General features: G+C 43.7%; 1 protein-coding gene across 2 annotated transcripts in view; it reads left to right on the top strand.

Annotated features, from left to right (window-relative positions):
* The first annotated feature begins 472 nt into the window (after positions 1-472).
* HCN1 (hyperpolarization activated cyclic nucleotide gated potassium channel 1) overlaps positions 473-10345 on the top strand; it is a 716856-nt gene continuing 706983 nt past the window's right edge. For both annotated transcript variants that reach the window (XM_082252547.1, XM_082252548.1), the window contains exon 1: positions 473-824. In XM_082252547.1, the coding sequence (XP_082108673.1) occupies positions 481-824 (344 nt within the window). In that variant the 5' untranslated portion in view covers positions 473-480. The remainder of the gene's footprint in view (positions 825-10345) is intronic.

The following is a 10345-nucleotide window of genomic DNA, read 5'->3' as shown; positions in this document are numbered from 1 at the left end:
TACACCCACCCCACCTACATACACATTTTATATATAGTACTCGGCCTCCCCCTGTATAATGTATATTATACCCAGCAACCTCTATATTATAACCCCCTTCCTCCCTTTATATTACACTGAGCACCTTGTATACTGTATCCCCCGTGCATATTGTAGCCAGCCCCCCTATATATAATACTCAGCCCCCACCCTGCTGACATTTGGGGGGGCTCTCCGGCACACATCGCCGTTTTTCAAGGTCTGTTCTCAATGTCACCAGGTATTCACACGCCGGGGAGAGGACGGCGCCGTTTCGGCTTGGCTCCAGCAGATGGCGGCAGAGAGAAGCCGACGCAGAGCCGCTAGAGCCGGGCTCCGCACAGCAGCAGAGGAGAAGGCTGAGCTCCTGAAGGGCATCAGATGAGAGCAGCAGAGGAGGAGAGCAGGAGCTGAGCCCGATCCGCTTCTCTCTGCATCTCCCCCCTGCTCCATCCTTCCAGCATGGAGAGCAAACTCAACTCCTCCAGCAACAGCCGGGATGAGGGCAATAATGTCTTCCCGGGAAAAGCGGAGAAAAGTCTGACGGCCAGCAGCGCCAGCGTCAAGGAGCACGGCAACTCGGTGTGCTTCAAGGGGGACGGAGAGGAGCCCGGCGTCGGCTTCGAGGATGCGGAGGGAGCCGGCCGGCCGTACGGCTTCATGCAGAGACAGTTCAGCTCTCTGCTCCAGCCCGGGGTCAACAAATTCTCCCTCCGCATGTTCGGGAGCCAGAAGGCGGTGGAGAAGGAGCAGGAGAGGGTCAAAACGGCCGGAGTCTGGATCATACACCCCTATAGTGACTTCAGGTAAAAACCCCAACTACTATTACCCCCCACCCTCCTCCTATTGTCGGGTCACCCCTGACTACCCTCCTCCTATTGTCGGGTCACCCCCGACCACCCTCCTACAATTGTCGGGTCACCCCCGACCACCCTCCTACAATTGTCGGGTCACCCCCGACCACCCTCCTACAATTGTCGGGTCACCCCCGACCACCCTCCTACAATTGTCGGGTCACCCCTGACCACCCTCCTACAATTGTCGGGTCACCCCCGACCACCCTCCTACAATTGTCGGGTCACCCCCGACCACCCTCCTACAATTGTCGGGTCACCTCCATCACCCTCCTCCAAATGTCGGGTCACCTCCATCACCCTCCTCCAAATGTGGGTTCACCTACGCCAATTTTCTGGTTTCTCTAACTGCCCTCCTCCTATTGTCGGGTTCCTCTGGGGTGGTACATGCCACAAGTAGTGTGCTATCACGTACTTGCCTGGGTGGCACTTGGTGGGCCACCAATCTGGGTTGTCTATCTGTGGTTGGATGGGGTCTACCAAGACTGTACTTGTCTGGATGGAATCCAACATATTGGACTGTCTGTGTGGACGGATGGGGTCTGCCAATCTGGATTGTATGCAAATGGTTGGGGACCACCGAGATGGGCTGTACTTTTGTGGATGGATGGGATCAAACAATTTGGATTTGCTATGTGTGGATAAATGGGGTCTGCCCATCTGGATTGTACATGGATGTAGGTGTGTGTAGGGAAGGGGTGCTACAGATCTGGATTATCTATGTGTGGATGGATGGGAAATACCAATGTGGATCGTATGTGTGCGGCTAGATGGGGGACTGCCAATCTAGATTGTGAGTGGATGGATGAGATCCAACAATCTGCTTTGTTTGCATCGATAAAGGTCGTCTACTAATCTGGATTTTACATGTATGGCTGACTGGGGACCACCTTATGGCTTGTATGTGTGTGGATTGATGGGGTCCCAAAAGTCTGGATTGTACTGTGTATGTAAGGGAACCACCAATATGTATGGTTTTGTGTGGATGGATAGGGTCCACTGGTCTTAATTGTCTATATTTTAAAAGATAGGGTCCACCAGTCTTGATTGTCTGTGTGGATGGATGGGGTTCACTTAAATGGGGTCTACCAATCTGGATTGTAGGCATGTGGTTGTATGGGGTCCAAAAATCTGGATTGTGCCTGTGGTGATGCATAGGGTCTACTGATTTAGGGTTTTCTGTGTGTGGGCTTATGGGGGTCCAATAATATGTGGAAGAATGAGGTCTACTAATATGGACTGAACATATGTAGATCAATGGGGGCCACCAATATGGATTGTCAATTCATGGATGGAGGGGCCTAGCAATCTGGATTGTCTTATGAGTGGATGGATGGAGTCTACCCAAATGGAATGTACGTGTGGGGCTTGATAGGGTCTACTGATATGGATTATACGTGTGTGGAGGGATGGGGGGCTACCAATATGGATTATTTGTTTGGTGATGTATGGGCTTTACTTAATTGAGCTGTTTTTTTGGATAGGGTCGCCCAATGTGGATGGATGGGGTTCACCAGTCTGGATTGGCTATGTGTGGATGAATGAGATCTACCAATTTGGACTGAATGACTGGTGATGGGTGGGCTCCACCAACCTGGATTGTCCATGTGTGGATTGAGATTGAGGGGATCTACTTATTTGGTTTGCACATGTGTGGATGGATGGGGTCCAGCAATCTCAATTGTATGTGTGGATGGGTTCTACTAATCTGGATAGTATGTGTGTGTATGTCTGTCTACGGGTTCCACTAATCTATAAAGTCACCCACCTTTGCAGCCAAATTTGAGAAACCCCCAATATATGTTTGTTACATGTTATTCTTCGTTATTTCCCTTTCAGCATTTATTTCATTATTTATGACTTACGTTTTCAGTTGTCTCTTTGGATTAGGTTTATACATTGCACTCTTGTGTTTAGAATAGCTGTATTATGTATAATTGTATTTATATACTGCTGTCAGTTTACGCAGCACTTTATTTACTGTACATTCACATCAGTCCCTGCCCTCAAGGAGCTTTCAATCTAACGTCCGTAACCCCCCCCCCCCCCTAATGTATACACATACAAGGGCCAATGTTTTGGAAAGGAGCCAGTTTGCATACCAGTATTTGTTTGGAGGGCATAGGGAGACCGACACAAGCACAGGGATAACATCTATACTTACATGTAGTATCCTGTTTGTAATTTAAACCAAGGTTCCCTGTGCTGCAAGGCAGGAGTGCTAAACCACTTTAGGGGACAGCCTGAGGGACGTTTTTTTTTTTTTTTGCTTCAAGTGCATCACCATGCAATGTATCACCCAGATCCTGAGATCTTTAACCCTTGTTAGGGCAGAAGGTGGCTTTGTGGTTTGCACAAATATTTTGCAGCACTGTCATTCGTTTGAATTTCTGCACGGATACAGTCTGCATGGAGTTTGTATGTTCTCCCTGTGTTCATCTTGGTTTTCTCTGGGTAATCTGGTTTGCTCTCACAATGCGTAGACATGCTGGTAGCTTAATTGGTTCCTATTCAGATTGCACTTGGCCTGTGTGTACAGACTGGCCATGCTCATGTGTTATCACATTCTGCAAGCCAGTCCAATGCCCAAGCAATTAGGGAGGGTAGAGGAAAGACCTGACAACCTACCTTATTATTATACAGGATTTATATAGCGCCAACAGTTTACACAGCTCTTTACAATGTTGAGGGCAGGACAGTACAATTACAATACCATTCTATACAGAAGGGACAGTAGGGCCCTGCTCGTTGAGCTTACAATCTACAAGGGGGGGGGGGGGGGTGATACAAAAGGTAATGGCCAAGAAAATTCTATAGAAAAAGCTCTCTAATGTGTCAGACATGGCGTCTGGAGAGCTGGTACAAAGAATCGCTGAGAGTTGGCTATGACTGAACTAATTGTATATTTTGTTCAGGATAGGAAGTGCACACACTTATTATTATTATTATTATTATTATTATTATTATTATTATACAGGATTTATATAGTGCCAACAGTTTGCGCAGCGCATTAAAACAGAAGACAGACAGTACAGTTAGAATACAATTCAATACATGAGGAATCAGAGGGCCCTGCTCGGTAGTCTACAACTTATAATGAGACCTGCCAGCAGAGGGTTAATTATTGTAAGCATACCTCCTTCACACCCCCTCCCTAGCAATACATTAAAGAGGTTGTAAACTCATTAAAAAATGTTTTTTTTTCCCAACCTGAAAGAGAAACACATAATGAGCTAGTATGCATCGCATACTAGCTCATTATGAAATACTTACCTTAGTACGAGCCCCCGCCGTGCCGCCCGCTTACCTGTATGACGGATGACCTGTTCAGTCGCCGTCTTCTGGGATCGCGGCATCCGTCCATCTGATTGGCCTGACCCGTGATTACGTCACTCCCGCGCATGCGCGCGGGAGCCGACCGGCACGGGGCTCTGAAGGAACGGCACCAGCAGCCGTTCCTTCAGAGCGCATGCACCACTGAGGTCACTGGCTGCATTTAAGGTAAATATCTCCTAAACGGTACATATTTAGGAGATATTTACAGTACCTATATGTAAGCCTTATCATAGGCTTACCTATAGGGAAAAGTTGCAAAGGAGGGTTTACTTCCTCTTTAAAGGGGAAAACTAGGTAGGAGTTAAAAAAAAAAGTGAGCAGCAGTTTTATTTTATTTATTTATTTTTTTGTTCTGCTATGTGAATGGGAACACGTAAGAAATATAAAGTGTTATTCCAATTTGGCTACAAAGTGGAAATGCAGTGTAAAGTTTATGGGAGGTCAAAAGATGTGACGCTTTAATAGCTGGAGAACTGAAGAAGGCAGCATCCTTGTCTGGTTTATATGGGTTTATATTTTGGATTACAGTATATTGATGATGTGATGCTCTTGTGTTGTTTTTTTGTTTATATTTGAGTGTTGCTTTTTTCAGTGTTGCAGTTTCATGACATTGTATTTTGAAACATTAGAATGTCTCCTTTAGCATGTTCAGTGTTCTGGCCTTTACACTGTGCGGAGGGTGCTGTGCCTGTAATCCAAGTCTCAGCCTCTGGGCAAAAAAAAAAAGAGAGAGGCACTTTTATAAACGACCCATATCTGCTGTGATTTATAGTCTCGCTGTGACCTTGAAACTAGACCATGCTGGCTGTAAGATTCATGGAGAAATGTCTTACATATGACTGTATTGGATATTTTATTCATAGTCCAGAAGTGAATAGCAGCAAACAGCTGCACGTGTGTCCTCCCGAGCGATGAAATATTTAGTTACACCGTTAACGACTGCCCAAAGTTAACACATGGCATAGTGTGTGTGTATAATCAGGATATATGTATACATACAGTATGTATCAATGTTCTCTATCTTATGTACCCACAGGATCTATCACTATAATTCTATCATCTTTCTCTAACTTAGATCCTGTGGGTACATATAGGATCTATCTCCCTATGTGCCAGCATTAACTATGGGGGAGATTAAGGGTCCTTTCACATGGAACGGAGTCAATTATGCTCAGCGGGCGATCGATCCGCCGATCCCTGCTGAGCAGGCGGATGACAGCTCCATCTCCGCTCTGTGTGCAGAGATGGAGCTGTCAGATCCCCTGCTGTCCTCTATTGGGGAATCGAATGAGAACGGACCGCCTGTCCATTCTCATCCGATCCGCCAGACGGATGGAAAATAGGGTTTCCATCCGTCTGGGTTTCACGGACAGGATCTGATCGGGTGTCAGCGGAGATGTATCCGCTGCCCCATAGGGATGCATGGAGCATCCGATCAGGTCCCCCTGAAAAACTGACAGGCGGATCTGACTGGATGGCCCGCGTGAAAGGGGCCTTAATAAATCTTTTGCCACAGAATCTGGTGCAGCTGTGCATAGTAACCAATCGGCTCATATGTTTTAGGGCCCTTTCACACGATCAGGTCCACCTGTCTGTTTTTCAGGTGGACCAGATGGAGCCGTCCATTGAGTTCTGTAGGGAGGCGTGTTCGCTGACACCCACCTGGCATCCGATCTGACAAGATCTGCTGAAAACAGATGTATGGCGAAACGTTCGGCAGCCATCCATAATAAAATCAGACATGCTGTCCATTTTCATCTGATCTCCCCATGAAGGAGAGCGGGACTCTGACAGGTCCATCTCTTCACAGTGAGCGGATACGGACCTGTCATCCGCCTGCTCAGCGGGGATTAACGGAGCGATCCCTGCTGAGCTAGCGGAGTCTGTCCAAATGGATCCGCCCCATATGAAAGGGGCCTTTTAGTGAAAGCTTAATGTTAGAAGTTGATTGGTTACTATGCACAGCTACACCAGATTCTGTGTGTACCAGTTTTAGTAAATCTCCCCCTATGCATACATCTTTTTTTTTTTTTTCTCAATCATCCTTCCAATCTCAATATCTGATACATATCTACCTCAAGATCCATGTATACATGTGTATTATCTATCTATCATAAGGCTCTTTTCACACTGGAAAATGTAAAATCAGTCTTTTGAGCTGCAGTTTTACCACCCCTTGACCACCTGCCCAAATTGTAACAGTTCAGCCAGACAGGGACGTACATGTGCTGCATCAGATTTTTAACAAATGGGGTGCAGACAGGAGGCGCTCTGACTTGCTCATTGAGGGCACACCATAGCCACAAAGTGAATGCTTCCTTCACGGTTGCAATGCGGTCCTGCAGTGTAAAATTTCTGTTCTGGCAATTTAAAAACAAAAAAGTAAAAAACGGATATTCAGGAGGTGGCAGTAGTGTTGCACTGCAGATGTAAAAGAGCCCTAACTGTCCCAGTATCCTGTGTCCATCAACAGGGCATCCCATCTATCTGTTCTATATCTCTATCTGTTCTATATCTCTATCTGTTCTATATCTCTATCTGTTCTATATCTCTATCTGTTCTATATCTCTATCTGTTCTATATCTCTATCTGTTCTATATCTCTATCTAATCTACTTCTTCTGCTTTACAGTTATCTATCTATCTATCTATCTATCTATCTATCTATCTATCTATCTATCTATCTATCTATCTATCTATCTATCTATCTATCTATCTATCTATCTATCTATCTATCTATCTATCTATCTATCTATCTATCTATCTATCTATCTATCTATCTATCTATCTATCTATCTATCTATCTAAACAGGATCTATGCATACATGTGTATTACCATTCTTTATCTTACTGTATATTAGCAAATGTGTGTAACTGTGTATATATCTATATTTTTTTTATTGTGTATTATAGTGATGTATGGAAGCTCCATCTATCGTCATATTGTGTAATTCAGCACTGACCTGCATTGGCCTATTCTAATTCAGAGCTGGAGCTGATTGCACTGCCTGTGTCAGGGGACACTATGAGCGTAGGACATGTCAGTTTGGAGTGAGTGGTGGAATGACCTGATCAGAGCGCTCATTACCATGCAGTGCCTCCAGTGTAGTATGGATGCTGTCGCTGTCCATGGTGCTGATCAGTCTCTGGAATGGGCTCACTACACTTCAGTTGCTGGCTGTATCGCTGTGTGTTTAGGAGAAGCTGTTCTGAAGGATTGCTTGAAGAATATAACTGTTGTGAAGCCAGAGAGATCCATGATGTATGTGTTTCAGACTAATTCAGCCACCATATCTAATGATTGGTAACCTGTAATATATTACATTTTTGTTTTGTGTGTTTTAATATCACTTGAAGTTGAAGAACTGCGATTTTTTTTTTTTTTTTTTTTTTTTTTTTTTTTTTTTTTTTTTTTTTTTTTTTAGAAAGTTGTCTGTCTTTTTGCTGATTAGCTACATTTTTATTACTAGAATTATTAATATTCAAGATTTAAATAAAGCCTACAGTTTGAGCAGTGCTTTAAAAAAAGGGTTAGGAGGGCCCTGCACATAAGAGCTTACAATCTATTATCTGCATTACTGAGTTTGTACTGTGTTCATACTGCATTTAAAAACACCTGGTGTAAAGGATCCTTAACCACTCGCTGATCCGCAGGAGTAAATCTACTTGGCTGGGTGGCACGTGCAGGCACAATCATGTACATGTACGTCGTTGTGCCTCTTCTGTGTAAGGAGCACGCAGCACACCCCTTCTATGGCGGAGACAGCTAAATACAGTTACCGGTATCCGGGTATCATGTGAACGCTATGACTGGTCATAGCGATTGCATGATACCAATATAAACAACCTGTCATGAATAGCTTTCCATTCATGAACAGATCTAATCTGTGATCGGCCCACAGCAATCATATGGTACCTTGCTACCTGTACCACGTGAGTAGCTGTAGCCAGTTACAGATCACAAGCAAAAGTAAGCTGTTTATGTATGGTTAACCTATTGACGCTAAAACTATTGCTTATGCAGTGATCTTCACTGTATAAGCAATAAGTGTAAAAAAAAAAAAAAAAAAAAATCACCTCCATAGTAGTACAGTGTCACTACGGGATGTAAAAACAAAAAAACAAGTGAAAAAAAAAAAGAAAATTAAAAATGTTTTAAAAAATTTAATAGAATTTTTATTTTTTTCATACTGTCACTAGTCACTATACCTGATCACCACCACACCAGTCATATGATGATGCTGTACTGCACCGTTGACAGTATGTTTAAAAAATAAATACATACATTAAAAAAAAAAAAAAAAAAATCTGAAAAAAAAAAATGTATTCATAATTTTCCAAAATATTGTGATAAAAAAAATTACAGTTTCAGAAAAACTCGCCATGCCTCTTACTAAATACCTTTAGAATGTATACTTTCCAAAAATTGGTAATTTGGGGGATATTTGTATTGTCCTGACAATTCAGGGCCTCACGAAATGAGAGAGGCAGTCAGTACATCAGGATTGGTCAATTTTCTAAATCTATATATTCTAGTTTGTAGCCTCTATAACTTTCACACAACCCACTTATCCGGATTTTCTATAAGGTATAATTACGTTATGCGCCCAACTTTATGAAGCGTTATCTTGCAGTGAAGAATAGTCTGTTTTTTGTTGTTAGTTGTGATAATCTGCGACCAATTGAGGGTCAGTTCTGGTTGTATAATTGTGTGAATATAAATCGCCCAGCAGGACTCGTAGTTTGAGCCTTAATGGCGTAGTTCGCATTTTACCCAAACACTGCCTGTGCAGATAGGAGATAAAAAACAAACTGCAGCTTTGATCAAAATTGAATAATACCTTTCCTGAAGGTGTAGGCCATTTACAAACTGTACCTCCATGAAGCCTGACTGAATACCTCCCAGAGATGTCATCCCGTCCTGCCTTGTTGGGAGGATGTTACTAAGGCATTCCCAGCCATTACTGCTCAGTCCCTTCATCACAAGAGTGACCTAAACCTCCTCACATGCACATTCTCCCCTCTGATGCCGTAAATCTGAGCTCAGCATTTGAGAGCTCACTCCCGTGATGCAGAAAATAAGCTGTAACAATGAACTTCTTAAACTCCTGAATCAGCAAATGTCTAAAAATATCTGTCACATTTATTTTTCCTTGAATATTTTTTTGCAGTATTCCATTGTGAAACTTTCCCTCTTTGTAGGAACTTCCTGTAATACAGACCAGGCACTGCTGCTCTCTCTCCTTGTGCAGGGTGACTGGTCTTGTCTCCGCCCCCTCCTGTCATTTTTGGCAGGCTGTAGTGGGTGGAGCCTGCTGGGACCCTCCCACAGATCTGCTTTCTAAATAGTGATGTCACTGCTACATTTACAAGGTTATATCTGAGTTTGCAAAAACTTTGTGGGTGCAGAAAGTAGATTTATATGCTTTGTTACTATTGAGAAATACTATTAAAAAACACCTTGTTCAGAGCCCTGCTGTGTCTTCTGCACACTTCCCAGTACTTATCGTAGACTGCAAAATGATTAGCCTTTATATTGTGGAGATCTGAGAGTGGGAATAGTTTAACAGAGGACAGCTGTGCAGGGCTGACACCCCTCATTCCACAAAACTGCTGTGTGTTGTCAGGCCACAACAGATCTGAGTGCATGTCTGGCAGGTCAAAAGGTATTTTCCATACTTACAGGTTCATAATAGTGGCAGTAAAGTCTGGGGGTGGTGGAAGACCCAGCCCCCCTGCAGGTTAGTGTCACATTGTCATACTCCCTCCAGTACTTTTCCAAGGCCTCTCCAATCCTATGGAACTCCTTACCCCAATCTGTCTGATTATCTCCTACTCTATTAGCTTTTAGAGGATCCCTGAAAACCCTCCTCTTCAGAGAAGCCTATCCTACCCACACCTAACAACTATACCTCTATTTTCTCCATCAGCCCATCCCCCACAGTTATTGCCTTTTGTTTCACTTGACCCTCCCCTTTAGATTGTAAGCTCTAAGGAGCAGGGCCCTCTGATTCCTCCTGTATTGTAACTGTATTGTCTGCCCTCATGTAGTAAAGCGCTGCGCAGACTGTTGGCGCTATATAATAATAATAATGTGCTAGTATGCACTGTATATTGGCATATTTTGGCATGCTTACC

This window comes from Pelophylax lessonae, assembly GCF_965119305.1.
Source record: "Pelophylax lessonae genome assembly, chromosome: 1".
In the NCBI taxonomy this organism is placed as follows: domain Eukaryota; kingdom Metazoa; phylum Chordata; class Amphibia; order Anura; family Ranidae; genus Pelophylax; species Pelophylax lessonae.
This window is presented reverse-complemented; position numbering and strand designations above follow the sequence as displayed.